The sequence below is a fragment of the Lutra lutra genome, chromosome 16, assembly GCF_902655055.1.
Source record: "Lutra lutra chromosome 16, mLutLut1.2, whole genome shotgun sequence".
NCBI classification, from domain to species: domain Eukaryota; kingdom Metazoa; phylum Chordata; class Mammalia; order Carnivora; family Mustelidae; genus Lutra; species Lutra lutra.
In genome coordinates this window covers 40,847,095-40,864,520 of record NC_062293.1, presented here as the reverse complement: position 1 = coordinate 40,864,520, position 17,426 = coordinate 40,847,095, and the positions used below count along the sequence as shown (strand labels likewise).

Genomic DNA, 17,426 nt, shown 5'->3' with positions numbered 1-17,426 from the left:
CTACAAGATCAAAACATTCTACCCATTAATAGTAGAATATGCAAGTCTTTTTTTTCCCTTAAGATTTATTTATTTATTTATTTGTTTGTTTGTTTGTTTGACAGAGATCACAAGTACACAGAGACGCAGGCAGAGAGAGAGGGAGAAGCAGGCTCCCCACTGAGCAGAGAGCCCAACGCAGGGCTAGATCCCAGGACCCTGAGATCATGACCTGAGCCGAAGGCAGAGGCTTTAACCCACTGAGCCACCCAGGTGTCCCAGTTTGTCAGTTGCAAAACAAACACACCATTCGACTTCTCCGCAGCCCTCAGCCCCTCACCGAGACCTCACATACCATGCCTCTCGCCACGACACACGCAGCTCTCACCTCCACCAGAACGGTAAGTTCCTTCCCTTCTGCTCCAGATGCCAGTGCTGGGCTTCACAAATTTCCGCTCACCTTTTGAGATGGACTTTGCTCCGAGATCTTCAGGCAGAGACAGTCAGCCTTTCCTTTCTCAGTGCCATTCCAGCACCTGCTACCTTGGATCCCGTTGGTGATTCTTATCTATCCCTGAGCCTTTCCCCTTAGTGTCCACTCTTCCTGGGAGCACAACGGTTACGAGCGGGGGCCGCAGAGTGCATCAGGTCTGGGCTAGGATCCCGACTAGACTAGTTACTGGTCCTGACCTTAGATAAATTAGTTCACATCTCTTGAACCTAAGTTTTATTGTCTGTAGGGTGAAACAACGGTAATAACAGGATAGTAAGGAGCACATGTGGATTAAATGATATAATAAATGTATTTTGAAAATTTAGCATTTGTGCCTGGCACAGAGTAGGAGCTCAATAAATGTCAATTCTTTTTTTTTTTTTTTAATTTGACAGAGAGAAATCACAAGTAGGCAGAGAGGCAGGCAGAGAGAGAGGAGGAAGCAGGCTCCCTGCTGAGCAGAAAGCCCGATGTGGGGCTTGAACCCAGGACCTGGGATCATGACCTGAGCTGAAGGCAGCGGCTTAACCCACTGAGCCACCCAGGTGCCCCAATAAATGTCAATTCTTATAGTTGTTATAATTATCATCACCTAAACTCTCTCGTCCTTCCAAGCAACACAACGGATTTGCAATACAGGGTTCCTATTCTGTTTAAAGAAAATGAGTTGGCTTTGAACAGAATTGTAAGTTCACAGTTCAAGGGCAGGGGCACCTGGCTGCCTCAGTCAGTGGGGCACGAGACTCTTGATCTTGGGGGTTGTGGGTTCAAGCCCCATGTTGTGTGTAGACATCGCTTAAAAATAAAAATCTTCAAAAAAGAAAGCAATATTTAAATTATTTTCAGAGGTCAAAATATTACAATCCACACCCATCTAGAATTAAGTTAGGTTTTAGTCATTTCTGCGAAAAGGCAGATCCTATACATATAAACTTAAGACATGACTCTCCTGTGGAGGATAAGAAAAAATGACATTCAGTAAATATTTGACAAATGAAGGGAACGAGATGAAAGATGTTCTGGAGAAAATAATCCATCGGCATTCATTCAACCCAACATTTACTATACACACGTTATGTGTCAGGCACGATGTTCGGTATCAGATACACAGAATATAAGAAAGTATAAGTAACTTGTCACAAGTTACAACGATACCCATATTAAAATGACCGGAGAAAGGAGCGCCTGGGTGGCTCAGTTGGTTATGCATCTGACTTAAGGTCATGATCTCAGGGTTCTGGGATCAAGGCCCCCATCAGGTTCTGCACTCAGTGGGAAGTGTTCTTCTCCCTCTGCCCCTCCCCCAGTTTGTGTTTTCTCGCTGTCTTTCTCTCTCTAAGTCTTTATTGGACAGAGAGAAACCACATGAGCGAGCACAAAGAGGGGGAGGGGGAGGAGAAGGAGAGGGAGAAGCAGGCTTCCTGCCAATCAGGGAGCCCAACGTGGGGCTCGATCCCAGGACCCTGAGATCCTGACCTAAGCCCAAAGGCAGATGCCTAACTGACTGAGCCACCCAGGCACCCCAATGAAAAAAAAATCTTTAAAAAACAAACAAGCAAAAAACAGGGGCACCTGGATGGCTCAGTGGGTTAACCATCTGCCTTCAGCTCAGGTCATGATCCCAGGGTCCGGGGATCGAGCCCCACATCAGGCTCTCTGCTCAGCAGGGAGCCTGCTTCCCCCGCCTCCTCTGCCTGCCTCTCTGCCTACTTGTGATCTCTGTCAAATAAATAGATAAAATCTTTAAAAAAAACAACAAACCAAAACAGAGACACCAGAAATCCTTTTCTCCCTTTACCTAAAAGATTTAAATTGAATTCATCAAATCTCACAGAAGAAAAAACACACACATTTAACTTTTAGTTTTTTATTTTGTTTCAGACAGCTGGGCGAGGCATCTACATTCTAGCACATCTTAACAATCACTAGACAAATGAAAGACGGCTGACTTATATATAAAAAGGCAAGGGGAAAAGGTCATGATTGTCTAACAGGGAATCTGAATCCCCAAATAAATTATCTTACAAAAATATCAAACTTGCTTTTCCACATTTGTACTGTTAAAAATGAAGGAAAAAAATTCACATTAAAAAAAATCTGTAAGCTGGTATAGCGAGTTAAGATAATCATTTTTACATACTAAGCAGGTCCTGCAAATAAATATCTTAAATTTTAAGTCTTTCAAAAAAATAGGTCAAGTATTTATCTTATATCTGTTTGGTCCACTAAAAGACCGTTTATAAAACTGACATTAAACTGGACTGTAGCTCATACCCTACGGGTAGTAACATACACATCACTGAGGCTGGCTATGCACATGTGCACGTTACATATATGTGAACGGCTACTGCTGTAATTACATACCACTCTCATGAGTAGTTCTACCCTGTAAAAATCCTCTAGTCTAGCATGAATCGAACTGTACTGAGAGAAAAAAGAAAATACTCTGCCTATTGTAGACATTTGCTCCGTAATTTTTAACGCAAGAATTATCACACTTTTGGGACTTTAAAGATTACTGAACGTGAGATAAAATTCAATACTGCTTATAAATACCTGAATATGGAGAACATATTCACCACTCATGCGGAGAGCACACAAGTGATTGTAAGTTACAGAACTCCAGCTTCTGGCTGCTCTAGTCCTACTCTTTGATCCTAAAGTGTTACATGGTCTGGGATCCTTAAAAAAGATAGAAATTTAATAAGATAATGTTACATTAAGTTTTTCTGTTTTAACAATCAACTTTTTAAGAAGTACACAGTGGAAGGGTGTCCGGCTTCCTGTATCTCCTCATACTTTAAAAGCCAATTTCATTTTTATCATGATGCTGATATTTCAATTAACACTACGCTACAAGACTGAATGCACTACAATTTTGTCCACAATAGTCAAATCTCTTACCGCTAAAATACTCCAAAATAAATCCAGTCAACAATTTCCATTTCCAATGGCTTAAATGAGAGATGAATCTAACAATTTTTTTGGAACCAATTACAATTAAACTCCGCTAACGACAGCTACATTTAAAACCCTGCAAAACCAAAACCAATCACCCAAAAATCTAGAATACCAACACTTTCCAACCAGGATAGAAAAACGAGCAACCAAAATAAAGAGAACCACAAGACTGCTCAAGTAACCAATCAAAAACCACCTCTCTGTTATTTGAGCTAATAGTTACTCGAAGCTTGAAGTTTCCTCCTTCGTTATTATTGGTGGATCCTAGAGTTACAGCTTCAATGTCAAATGTGACAGTGGACCCAGAAGTAACTGCTGGCAACTGATTAGTCATTTCTTTTCCATTTACAAAAACTGCACCTAAAATGTTAAAGTAAAGAGTCATTTACATGTGAGCGATAATGAAGAATGGAAATGGATTCTAGATTACCGATAACACAGGTAATTTCCCAACTCAGATCAAGAAAACATTTTAGAATGCCAACTGGTCAAAGAGAATGCATTTCAACATGTTAATTAACCCCCATCCCCGTGGCAGGAGAAAAAGTTAAAGCTTTAATCATATTTTAGAATTCTGATCCAGGGTTCTACTCTTCTAGAACGGAGACCGAGTTTCCCACATGGATGGCATCAAAAGAAGCTTGACTCCATTACAAAATTATATCCTGTGGAATAGCAATATTGTTGCACATGAAATAAACAAGAATCTTGTTCTACCTACTGCTTGACCCACACCACAACATATTAACACATCTGGAGAGGGGATTTCAAAAGTGTGATTACTGTAGGGGTGCCCGGGTGGCTTCACTGGTTAAGTGTCTGCTTTCAGCTCAGGTCATAACAGGGTTCTGGGATCGAGCCCCAAGTTGGGCTCCTGCTCAGCAGGGAGTCTGCTTCTCTCTCTCCTTCTTCCCTTTTCCTTCTTTCTTTCGCAAATGAATAAATAAAAAATTTTTAAAAACAAAATTAAAAAAAAAAATGTGTGATGACTATAGAGTAAGGGGCCAAAGAACCCTAGGGAGATAAAACAAATTAAGTAAACTCTCTCTTCAGTTCACCAATTGTTGTTGAATTCAGATGACCTATGCACACGGAATCCAGACATAGATTGCCTAGTGCAAATCCCAACTCAGTCACCTCTGAGCTATGGGAGTTTAAGCGAGTCACTCAACCTCTCTGTGGCTTGGTTTTCATCACCTATAAAATGGGTAGAATACTACTTCCCACCTTGACAAATTGTTAAAAGGAGTAAATGATTTATTCTTTGTAAAGGGAAGAGAGTAATGCCTGGCACATAGTAGCCATACAGGTATGCCATAAAGACTTAAACTTTCTCATCTCCTGCTACAGACGTGTGGTGGCTGGGACAGATTCACTTCTTACTCCAGCAATTCACATACTTTGAAGAGAATAGCAGTCGTGCATCTCTTACCATTTGTACTGATGCACACGGCTTGGTCCCGCTGCAGAGAGTCGTATCCATTCTGTTTTTCTGCACACACTCCTATACTGTCTCTTCTGTCTGGCTGCCCCACGGTTTCAACTCTGGAAATGAGGTAGAGAGAGATCATTAATTGTCTTCTTCTTTTTTTTTTTTTTTTAAATATATCTAACAGTCACTAAGGTTAAAAAGAGCAATCTCATCAAACTTGCTCTTAATAATACCCAACGACAATTTAGCAGTTCCTAAATTCCAGGCACTGATCTAAAAATTTTTTATCTATATCACACATCTCATTGAATTCCCCTAATAGCCCATGAGGTAGGTGCTCTTATTACCATACCCATTTTATCCATGAGAAAAAACAAGATTAAAAAGAGTCTAAGTAACCTGACCCTGTTCACCTGGCTGAGTGCTGGACCCAAGACAGGAATTCAGGCATTCTGACTGTAGACACCATGGTAGCTATTCACAGCTACGACAGCTCATTCCCATTTTTATGTTCTGGCTCTAGACACGCAGAAAACTTGTCATACTTGCCATAGTAAGACATGTGACTGTTACGGTCTGCCATCACACCTAAACCTTCAAAGTGAGTCTATGCAGTGGTTTTATTACTGTTTATCAACCATTAAAAGCCTCTAAAAATAGACATAACTTTTAAAAAGTAAATAAAATAGTTACTAACACATTTTGCTTGCCTAACATCATATGTGGAAGGTTCAAGCATTTCTTTTTGTGTTTTAGTCTCAAAATACATCCTTATGCACTCTAGAAATAGGAAACTTACATATAAAGTCAACCTGTATCTCTACTACCAGATGCATCTTTTTCCCTCCGTTCCAGAAAGCCAGATTTTGCAAGTATAGAAAAAGAAAAATTAGCAAGGAACAGAATGTAGCTGTACCAAGGGAAGATGTGATTATTTATACTTGTTATGTCCTGAAAATGTCTTTTGTTACAAAGTGGTAAACATGTAGGATCAAAATAAATATGTGGGCAGGTTTCTGAAGTCATTTCACTTAGTTCTAAACCAGCAATCTTAAGAAGTACGGAGAAGAGGAGACCGATGTCAGCAAGATGGCAGACTCCTAAGTCCCAGTACTTCTTCTACCACAGAAACACTGCTTTAACAATGATCCACAGACCAAAAAACCTTTATGAGATTTCCAGAATCTAGTTAAGAGGCTGCAGTCCCTCAACGGACCACAAGCTGAAAACAGCTGCAGTGAAATGGCTAAGAAGAAAAATTTCACTTTCCCAAGTCAGTCCTTCTCCGAAGCTACACAGCCCAGTGCCTGGCAAGAACACCCGGGCTTCTGGACTTTTCCTTTGGGATAGAGAGAGAGAGGAGTGGAGCGTGCATCCAACATTCCAGCTCTTTGGAAAGTTGCCTGAAGGACTGATTTCTGTTGCGCCTCATTTAGAGCACGGACAGAACAAGCACAGTATGGTTGCCTGAATGCTGCTAAGACCAAAGAAATGAGAGGAGTGGCATCTAATAACCAGTACATTTTGGATGTGACTCAGAGCAGGTGCATAACTTGAGGCTTCTCTCCCTGGGAGGAAGAGAGAACTGAATGTGCTTCTGTGCTAGCTTTTCACAGGGATGCTCAAAGGAGTGCTGTCTGTCTCATTGGATGTGGGCACTGATGGGGAGCTGGCAAACTCTGGATGCCTGGTGGCCACTGAGTACAAGACAGAACAGGGCTGCTTGCTGCTGTACATCAGAGAACAACCAGTGCCACAAACAGGCACCAGAGGGAGCAAGAGATACGAGCTCCTGAAAGACCCAGGGAGCTCTCTGGTTGAGAAATCGTACATGCTAGCACAGGGAAGTCACATCCTCCCAAAAGAGGTGTCAGAGGCTCCCAGCATCTCTAGCTGAATTCATCTGCGAGGCTCTTTTCCAGCATAAAACCAGGTCAAAAACGGGGAGAGGTGGATGTTTTCTCCTATGTATAGATCCCAACACAAAACTGTAAGACATTTGGAGAAACAGGAACACATGGGACAAATAAAAAACTAAAGGTGCCCCCAGAATGTTCATTTAAAGAAATAACAGTTGAGGGGTGCCTGGGTGGCTCAGTGGGTTAAACCTCTGCCTTCGGCTCAGGTCATGGTCTCACGGTCCTGGGATCAAGCCCTGCATCGGGCTCTCTGCTCAGCGGGGAGCCTGCTTCCCCACCTCTTTCTGCCTGCCTCTCTGACTACTTGTGATCTCTGTCTGTCAAATAAATAAATAAATAATAAAATCTTTAAAGAAATAACAACTGAAAATATGGAGCAGGAAATGGACATTATTTATTTATTTATTTATTTATTTATTTTTTAATATTTTATTTATTTGACAGAGAGCTAGAGAGAGAGAACAAGAAAGCAGAGCAGCAGGGAGAGGGGGAGAGAGAGAAGCAGGCTCTCCGCTGAGCAGGGAGCCTGATGCGGAGCTCGATCCCAGGACCCTGGAATCATGACCCGAGCCGAAGGCAGCCGCTTAACCAACTGAGCCACCTGGGCGCCCTGGAAATGGACATTTAGATTCAAGAAGCCTAACAGACACCAAATAGGATAAACCCAAGAAATCACAGTGAAACACATTATAATCAAATTGTCCAAACTCAAAGACAGAATTTTTAAAGTAGTAGGAGAAAAGTGACTCATCATGTACAAGGAAGCTCACATAAGACTAACAGTGGGGGGACCTGGTGGTTTAGTCAGTTAAGTGTCAGACTCTTGACTGATTTCGGCTCAGGTCATGATCTCAGGGTTATGAGATCAAGCTCCAGTCGGGCTCCACACTCAGTGGGGAGTCCGCTTGTCCCTCTCCCTTACCCTCTGCCCCTCCCCCTGCTCTCTCTCAAATAAATAAATAGCAGTAAAAAAGAAAAGGCCTTCAATGCATTGAGAAAAAAAAAGTCTTGGAAAGAAGAAAAAAACTAATGTGACTAAATTACAAAGTAATTCCTAAAAGCATATGTCACTGAAACGGTATGTGATAAAGAAGACAAGTACAACATAAAAAGTTTATAAAAGTTGCTCTGAACATGGAACAAACCAGGGAAGTAAATAGCTAATATATCTGAGACACAGAATTATTTTCATAGTTCACTAAGAAGTAGAACAAAGGTTTAAAAATCACTGAATTTTTAAGTTGCAAGACAAGTAGTGAGGACATCATAGCCTCAGACACTGCTGTAGCTGTTCTCTCACAGAAAATTAGTTTTGTAAGAAACTATATGAAAAAGAAAAATGCTATACAAAATAATTTATGGTAGCAACCTCCTCTACGCATGTACAACTGAAATACAATTAATAAAAAATTAATTTACATGGGGCACCTGGGTGGCCCAGTGGTTAAGCCTCAGCCTTTGGCTCGGGTCGTGGTCTTGGGGTCCTGGGATTGGGCCCTGTATAGGCCTCTCTGCTCAGCAGGGAGCCTGCTTTCCCCTCTCTGCCTGCCTCTCTGCCTACTTGTGATCTCTCTTTCTCTCTGTTGGATAACAAATAAAATCTTTTATTTATTTATTTTTAAAGATTTTATTTATTTGACAGAGATCACAAGTAGGCAGAGAGGCAGGCAGAGAAAAAGAGGGGGAAGCAGGCTGAGCAGAGAGCCTGATGTGGAGCTCGATCCCAGGACCCCGGGATTATGACCTGAGCCGAAGGCAGAGGCTTTAACCTACTCAGCCACCCAGGCGCCCCACAAATAAAATCTTTTAAGAAAATATTTAAAAAAAATTAATTTATGAACAAGTTACTAGAAATACATCCTCTGCATAGAGTAAAGGAGTAGAACATCCTGGGTAATAATTTTTCTTAAAGGTAAAATATTCTGAGAAAACTTGGCCCAAAACAGGAGCAATTTCGATGGCAACTAGAGGCTAATCCGCCATCCCTATTACTCTGTACTTTGGCTCACTTTGTTTGGATTTTTTTTTTTTTATATTTTATTTGACAGATGGAGATCACAAGTAGGCAGAGAGGCAGGCAGAGAGAGGAGGAAGCAGGCTGATCAGAGAACCTGATGCAGGGCTCGATCCCAGGACTCCGGTATCATGACCTGAGCTGAAGGCAGAGACTTTAACCCACTGAGCTACCTAGGCGCCCCATGTTTATGTTCTTTTTTCAAAAATATTTTATTTCATTCTTTTTTTTTTTTTTTTAAGATTTTATTTATTTATTTGAGAGAGAGACAGTGAGAGAGAGCATGAGCAAGGAGAAGGTCAGAGGGAGAAGCAGACTCCCCATGCAGCTGGAAGCCCGATGCAGGACTCGATCCCGGGGATGCGGGACTCGATCCTGGGACTCCGGGATCATGACCTGAGCCGAAGGCAGTCATCCAACCAACTGAGCCACCCAGGAGTCCCTTATTTCATTCTTATAAGTAATCTTTAAACCCAGTGTGGGGCTTGAACTCACGACCCCAAGATTAAGAGTCACACGCTCCACTAACAGAGCCAGCCAGACTACCTCCTCTTATTTTTGCTTTCAGCTATTCTGTATACATGTTGTTGTATCTTAATTGTGGTTTTAATTTTCTTTTCGATAGCCAAAGATAGTATCTCTTCCAATGCTCACTTATTGTCCATTTGTATATCTTCGTTGGTGAAGTGTCTTTTCAAATCTATTGCCTATTTAGAACAATTTTTTTTAATTATTGAAATTTGATGACTATAAGTCTTTTGTTTTTGTTTTTTTTTTTTTTAACCAGTCTGGGGCTTGTCTTTTTGTTTTCTTAGCAATGTCTTTTGTGGATTATAAGTTGTTAATTTTGATGAAATACAATTTATGCACTCATCCAGTGCTTTTGGTATTGTATCCAGTCTTTGCTGTAATGCAAGGTCACAAGATGTTTTTCCTCTGTGGGGTGCCTGGGTGGCTCAATGGGTTAAGCATCTGCCTTTGGCTTGGGTCATGATCCCAGGGTCCTGGGATCCAGTCCCATATTGGATTCCTTGCTCAGCAGGGAGCCTTCTCCCTCTGCCTCTGCCTGCCTCTCTGCCTGCTTGTGCTCTCTCTGTGTCAAATAAATAAATAAAATCTTTTTTAAAAGATTTTTTTCCTGTTTTCTTGTAGACGCTTTATGTTTTTAAGTTTTATATTCAGATCTGTGAGACATTTTGAATTACTTTTAGTGTAATATGTGAAATATGGGTTGAATTCAGTTTTGTTTAGAATCTAGTCCAGTAGTTCCTGCACTATTTGTTGAAAAGACTGTCCTCTCTCCATTGAATTGCCTTTTACCTTTGTCAAAGATCAATTGGCCATATGTGTGGGGATCTGTTTCTGGACTGTTTCATTGAGCTGTGTGTTTCTCCTTTCCCAGAACTGTAATCTTTTTTGTTGTTGTTGTTAAGATTTTATTTATTTGGCAGGCAGAGATCACAAGTAGGCAGAGAGGCAGGCAGAGAGAGAGGAGGAAGCAGGCTCCCTGCTGAGCAGAGAACCTGATGCAGGGCTCGATCCCAGGACTCCAGTATCATGACCTGACCCAAAGACAGGGGCTTAACCCACTGAGCCACCCAGGCGTCCCTTCCCAGAACTATAATCTTGATTACTGTACCTTTATAGTAAGTCTTGATATCAAGTAGTAGGATTCTTCCAACCTCTTTCTCTTTTTGTTTTAGTATTCTAGTTCCTCTTTCTATTTAACTTTAGATTCAGGTTGTCTATTTTTAAGAAAATTTTTTTACCGGGATTATAATCAAGATTAACTTGAATCTATATATCAGTTTGGGAATAATTGGCATTTTAATATTTTGATTGTTTCAATCCGTGGATACGGTAATTTCTTAATTTAGTTTAAAAAAAAATGTCTTTCATCATTGTTTTGTCATTTCTCTTTTTCCTGTCTCATTACATTATTATTATTATAAGAAGTGTGATTCTGAATAGCAGTGTTGAAAGCTTACATGCTTATTCCACATCTTAGCAGGAAAGCATTCAGTCTTTCACATTAGGGATGATGCTAGCTGTAGGGTTTGTTTGTTTTGTTTTCTTAAGGATTTTATTTTTAAGTAATCTCTGTACCCAGTATTGAGCTCAAACGTAATTATAACCCTGAGATCAAGCATTGTTCTCTACTGACCGCCAGCCAGGTGTCCGAGCTGTAGGTTTTTGTAGATACCTTCTGTGAGGTTGAGAAAGTTCCCTTCTTGGGGTGCCTGGATGGCTCAGTTGGTTGGTGTCTGCCCTTGGCTCAAGTCATGATCCCGGAGTCTCTGAATTGAGTCCCACATCGGGCTCCCTGCTCAATGGGGCGTCTGCTTCTCCCTCTCCTTCTGCTCCTCCCCCACTCATGCACTCTCTCTCTCTCTCTCAAATAAACAAAATAAAAAGTTCCCTTTTAATTATGCTTTGCTGGGAGTTTTATCCATAAGTGAATGTTTAGTTTTGTCTAATAATTTTCATACATTTGTTAATGTAATTATGCTGCTTTTCTTTTGTTAATATGGTAAATTGATAAATTTTTGAACATTAAACCAGCTTTGCATTCCCCATAAAACCTCCACTTTTTCTTATATTGTCTTTATATATACTGCCAGATTTAAGATTTTTTAAAATCTTAAAAAAAAAAAAAGAACATAAACAACTGACAATACCAAATGCGCGTAGGGATGAAGAACAACAGAAAATCTCATAGGTGCTGGTGGGAATGGAAAATGGCATGGCCACTCTAGAACGCAGTTTGATAGTTCCTTAGATAAACCCAGTCTAACCCAGCAATCACAATCCAAGATGATTCATTTAATCTAATTTTTTTAAAAAAGATTTTATTTATTTGACAGAGATCACAAGCAGGCAGAGAGGCAGGCAGAGAGAGAGAGAGGGAAGCAGGCTCCCTGCTGAGCAGAGAGCCTGATGCGGGGCTCAATCCCAGGACCCTGGGATCATGACCTGGGCTGAAGGCAGAGCCACCCAGGCGCCCCTAATCTAAATTTTTTGGTCTAAAAACTCTCCAACCTGGCTCTTTCCACTGAACTCCAGATTATCCAACGGTTTCCTCAGCATCTTCACTTGTAGGTCTAATAAGGAACTTAAATTTAATATGTGAAAGAACAAAATGATTATTCACCCAGAAATATGCTCCTCCTACAGTCTTACAAACCTCAGTAAATGGTAATTTTTCCCAACAGTTACTTAGACCAAAAACTTGTCACACTTGACTCGGTCACACTTGACTCACCTACCACAACCAATCTACTAGTAAATCTGGCCAGTCCTCCTTTTAAAATATATCCAGATTCAAGGGCACCTGCGTGACTCAGGTCATGATCTCGGGGTCCTGGGATCGAGCCCCACATCGGGCTCCCTGCTTGGCAGGAAGTCGGCTTCTCCCTCTGCCCCTCCCCTCTACTTGTTCTCTTTCCTTCTCTCTCTCTCTAATTGATAAATAAAAATCTTTAAAATATATATATATATAGATTTGACCAGATTCTGACCACTCATCATTACCTCCACTGCCCCATCGTGGTTCAAGCCACCATTAGCTCTCACCAGCATTATCACTATAGCTTCCTGACTAGTCTCCCGGACCGTATCCATACCACTTCCCAGACTATTTTTCACACAGCAGCCAACCGACTTGTAAATCATAGGTCAGATGAGGTTTGCTCATGGCCTTCCACCTCACGAAGTCACAGCAGAGTCCTACAGGGCCAGACTGTCAAGATTCGAATCTTGGCACTATTATTAATAACCTGCACAACCTCAGGCAAGTTGCTTAATCTTTTTTTTTTTTTTAAGTAGACTCCATGCTCAGTGTGGAGCCCAATGTGAGGCTCAAACTCATGACCCTGATATCAAGACCTGAACTGAGATCAAGAGTTAGGCATTTGGGGAACCTGGGGGGTGTTCAGTCAGTTAAGTGTCTGCCATCCCTCTCTTTCCCACTCGTGTTCTCTCTTGCTATCTCTCTCTCAAATAAATAAATAAAATCTTAAAAAAACAAACAAACAAAAAAGAGTAGGGTGCTTAACTGATTCACCCAAGCCCCCCAAGTTGCTTAATCTTTTGACATCTCAGTTTCCATATATACAAAATATATCTAATTCATGAGAATGTAATGAGGATTTATAGACATCAACTCATTAAGCACTTAAGAACTAACACACAGGGGGGCCTGGGTGGCTCAGTCAGTTGGGCATTTGCTTTCGGCTCGGGTCATGATCCTGGGGTCCTGGGATGGAGCCCCACATTGCGCTCCTTGCTGAGCAGGAAGCCTGCTTCTCCTTCTGCCTGCCACTCCCTCTGCTTGTGGTCTTTCTCTGTCAAATGAATAAATAAAATCTTAAAAAGAAAAAAAAAGAAACAACTAACACATAGTAAGGTTCAACAAATCCTAGCTGGCTATTAACATTTTGTATAGTCTAGCTCAACTTGTGAATTCATGAAAAGTCAAATGGAAAGCATGCTCCTGTCCCCAAAATAATGGAACATAAACCTGATTTGGTGAGGCCTGTCTTATTAGGGGGAGGGATGGAGATCTCTGCAGTATCAAATATCCTCCCTGTAAATGGGCACAGGTGACCTCCAAAAGGGTATTTCTTTGAGTAATTAAAAACGAAATATAGGGACACCTGGGTGGCTCAGTCTGTTAAGCATCTGCCTTCAGTTCAGGTCAGGATCCCAGGGTTCTGGGATCTAGTCCCACACTCCTTGCTCAATAGAGAGCCTGCTTCTCCCTCTCCCACTCCCCTCCTTGTGTTCTCTCTCATGTGTGCTGACAAATAAATAAATAAAATCATTCAAAAAAAAAAAAAAAGAAATGCATATGTTAAAAAGAATAAAAAAAGAGATATATACAGCCTGCTCAAAGGCTTTTCCTACCTCTCTGACCATACTGCTTGTCTCCATTAACCTGATCCAGACTTACTACTTGCTCTCTGTATTTTTTCCTGCTCCCTATCTTTGGTTCTTGCTTTGTTCCCCCATCTAAACTGTCCTTTCCACCTCTAGCTGCACTAAGCCTTCACCAATCCCTCAAGTAAAAGTAACTTTTCCTTCCTCTGCATTGCAGAGCAGTCTAAATCTTTTTTTTTTTTTAATATTTTAAAGATTTTATTTATTCACTTATTTGTGAAAGAGAGACAGCATGTGTGTTGGGGGAGGAGAGGAAGAGGGATGAACAGACTCCACCCTGAGCTCAGAGCCTGATACAGAGCTCAATCTTATGACCTGAGCCGAAATCCACAGTCAACCCACTGAGCCACCCAGGCGCCCCTGGATCTTTCTTATACTAATTTATAAACGCACTACTCTATGCTGAGTCGAAGATTCTGGGTTTTTTTTCCCCCCTTTTTTTCTTAAATGCCACATTCTCAGCCAAGTACTATAGATACCATCTGAATGGAGAAAAGGTTGAACGAAATCACTAGCCTCATTCAAAGACTGGAGTTGATTAGAAGATCTGTCCTTACATTTTAGAAAAGTAGTTTAAGACAGAGAGAAAATGGGTAGGAAAAAGGCCTAAGAAACATTCCTTAGATTATTTGGAAGAACTGTTATATGTGAAGACTTCAAAGCAGATACACCTTCATGATATCATGAAACACTCCATCTAGAGAGAAACTAAAAGCCAGAGTATATAATCTTAAAGGCCATCTACTTAGGAAACCAGCTGTCTTACCTCACTCAAGTCTATATAATCAAGAGTCGTGCGGGAAAACTCTTCTGTCTGGCATTCCCATATCGGTCATAAGAATCAAACTCTAAACTGAAAGGACTATGTATCATATTCCTAGAGGAAACCACTTTAGCAAAACATAAAACCTAACAAAGCTGTATTCTCCCCAGGACAATGCATTCTCTCTCAGTATAAGGAGAAACCAAGAAGATTTCAAAGACTCTAAATTAACTTTTTTTTAAAGTTTATTTAAGTAATCTCTATACCCAATGAGGGGCTCGAACTCATGATCCCGAGATCAAGAATCACATGTGCCTCTGAGCCAGACAATCACCCCAAAACAAATTAACTTCCTAGTCCTAGTAGGGACTATGCCCTATTCCTAATCTTCTCAGGAAATATTAATTTAGTAATTTTTTTTTAATATGAGGAGCTAACAATTAGAATTGAAGAAATACCTGGTGATGAAAGAAACCAGCCTTATACAGAAAAAGATTCTTTAAGCTTAAATTTATTCAGAAAAGGGCACGCTAACATTTAACCAAAGGTAAGCATTAAACCAAGTGGCCCCTTTCTAACAGTTTTCAACCACAGCATTTCTAAAGTAAAGCCTCCAAATTCTTGGACACTTCTCCCATCAAGAAGCAGGGTCTATGGGGTGCCTGGGTGGCTCAGTGGGTTAAGCCTCTGTCTTTGGCTCAGGTCATGTTCTTGGGGTCCTGGGATCGAGCCCTGCGTGGGGCTCTCTGCCTGCTTTGCCTACTTGTGACCTCTCTGTCAAATAAATAAATAAAATCTTAAAAAAAAAAAAAAAAAAAGAAGTGGGATCTATGTCCCTTCTTTGGGATCTAGACTCTGAATGAACGGTAGAATGTGGTAGAAGTGATATTATGTCAACTTCTAGGCCCAGGCCTTAAAAACTGGCAGCTTCTGCAGCTTCCATTTCCTATCTCTTGGGATGCTCAATCTTGGAACCCAGCCACCATGCTGTGAGGAAGCCCAAGCAGCCCACAAAGAGTCCTGCACGGGGAGAGACACCCAGAACCGGAATCCATCTGCCAGCCATGTGAGTGCGCCATCTTGAAAGCAGACCCACCATCTCGAATCAAACTACTGCAGCTACTAACACAGAAGCAGAGATGAGCTGTCCTCACCAACCTCTGCAAACTGCAGTTTCCTGAGCAAAATAAATGACTACTGTTTTAAGCTTCGAATTTTGGGGTGGTTTGTTACACAGCGATCAATAACTGTAACTGTAATATTAAATTTTTATGTTCTTTTAAAGAAAAGGTTTATAACAAAAAATAGCTAGACTGTTACTGGCTCGTGATTCACCACCTCACCTGACCTGTGGGGAGGTTAAGAGCACAGATTTTCCAGGCTAGACTGGCAGGATTTGAATACTTAAAAGTCCCATGGTCCCTGTGCTTCTGTCTCTTTATCTGTAAAAGGAGGACAGTAACCTCCTAGGCTAGGAGGATTAACGAAGGCTGTTTGAAAGGACGCTGTTCTAAAGGAAGCAGGTGGTAGAGGAGAAAGTAAAAATACGGTTAAAAAACAAAACAAAACAGTAAGATAAGGAAATCTTGGAAGCAAGGAAAGGAAAAGTAGGACTGTTCAGACAGAAAATCAAGAAGAGGCCTGGCAGGAGGGGGTTGCTTAGCAAACCTGGCCACCAAATGAGACTGGGCTCTAGAGACTGGTAGAGCCCGCCAGTAACAGGTTTCTTAGCTTCTACAACTCTGCGCATTCCAGCAACTTCAGTAGGAACGGACTGAGCTGAATGACAGGGCACTGCCTGCAGGAGTAGAATCTTCTTTCTATCTGTGAGGCCTTCACACACCCTCAAAAAGCTGAATAAAGTTTTACCTTCTGTACTCAAGTGGACCCATGTGCTCCTCCCCCATAGAGGCCACCCTGCACCCCCATCTTCTGGCTTCATTGCTGATGCCTGCAATTCCTTTCAACAGGGAAAGAAGACATTTCCATTCCACATTCCAAAGAAAAATGACAAAAATGCAAAGGTCTGGCTACGGTAATAGTGAGCCGAATGAAGTTGGAGTTAATCACCCTGCCAAGTGGGGCCTGGTTAAACATCTTTGGAAAAGGAGGAAGAACTAATGATTTCTTGAGGCCTACTAAATGCACTAAATCCACTTAACTATCTACAGATAGTAAGTGGATTTTCATCCATTTGGGTAACTTCCAATGTCTTAAATATTTACTGAATGACAGAAAAAAACAAACCGGAAGTATGCCATCTATTAGACCTTCCTGTGTTCACAGAGGAAGGATTTAAAATCAGGGGAGCATCAGGTCACCATCAGCGGGGGAAAGGGTCATAGAGGAGGGAAAAGGAAAAGAGGGAAGCATACGGACATAGAGAAACTATAGACTGCAACACTAACTAGAATCGCGTTTACTCACTCTGCTGTGAAAAAAGACAAAAAGAAAAGATACAGGCTAGCTTGGCCACTTACCAGCGATGTGACTTTAGGTGAGTGACTTAACTTCTGTGTGCCTTAGTATTCTCATCCCTAAAATGGGTAATTACACCTATTTCATTGGGTTATTGTAAGAATCAAATGAGCTGATATAAGGGCTTAAAACAGTACCTCACGTGCAGTAAATGCTATTTAATTATTAGCTGCAAGTAGTATTACTATGATTACTATTCTTGCTGAGACACCTGACCTGAAGAGATCAACTCAGGAAGCCCTACCATTAGACAGCAGCACAATGTTCTCTGGAGATTCACTAATGGCAGTATTTCTAGAAACAAAGGACACAAGCCAAAAAAGGGCTTGTGAGCATACAAAACTCATGAATTCACCTTTGGGAAATAACTAAGTGGACTTCAGGTACTAGACTCTTTATTTCTTCCTCTCTTTGTCAGTATTTTTCTGGTTATTAAGTCATTCTTTATA

At 41.2% G+C, this 17,426-nt stretch overlaps 1 protein-coding gene across 2 annotated transcripts in view; it reads right to left on the bottom strand.

The window, feature by feature from the left end:
• Window positions 1–2,323: 2,323 nt before the first annotated feature.
• The window catches only part of CRLF3 (cytokine receptor like factor 3), a 36,948-nt gene continuing 21,845 nt past the window's right edge, over window positions 2,324–17,426 (bottom strand). For both annotated transcript variants that reach the window (XM_047708102.1, XM_047708101.1), the window contains exons 7-8: window positions 4,866–4,978; window positions 2,324–3,793 (exon numbers count right to left, since the gene is read on the bottom strand). In XM_047708102.1, the coding sequence (XP_047564058.1) occupies window positions 3,537–3,793; window positions 4,866–4,978 (370 nt within the window). In that variant the 3' untranslated portion in view covers window positions 2,324–3,536. The remainder of the gene's footprint in view (window positions 3,794–4,865; window positions 4,979–17,426) is intronic.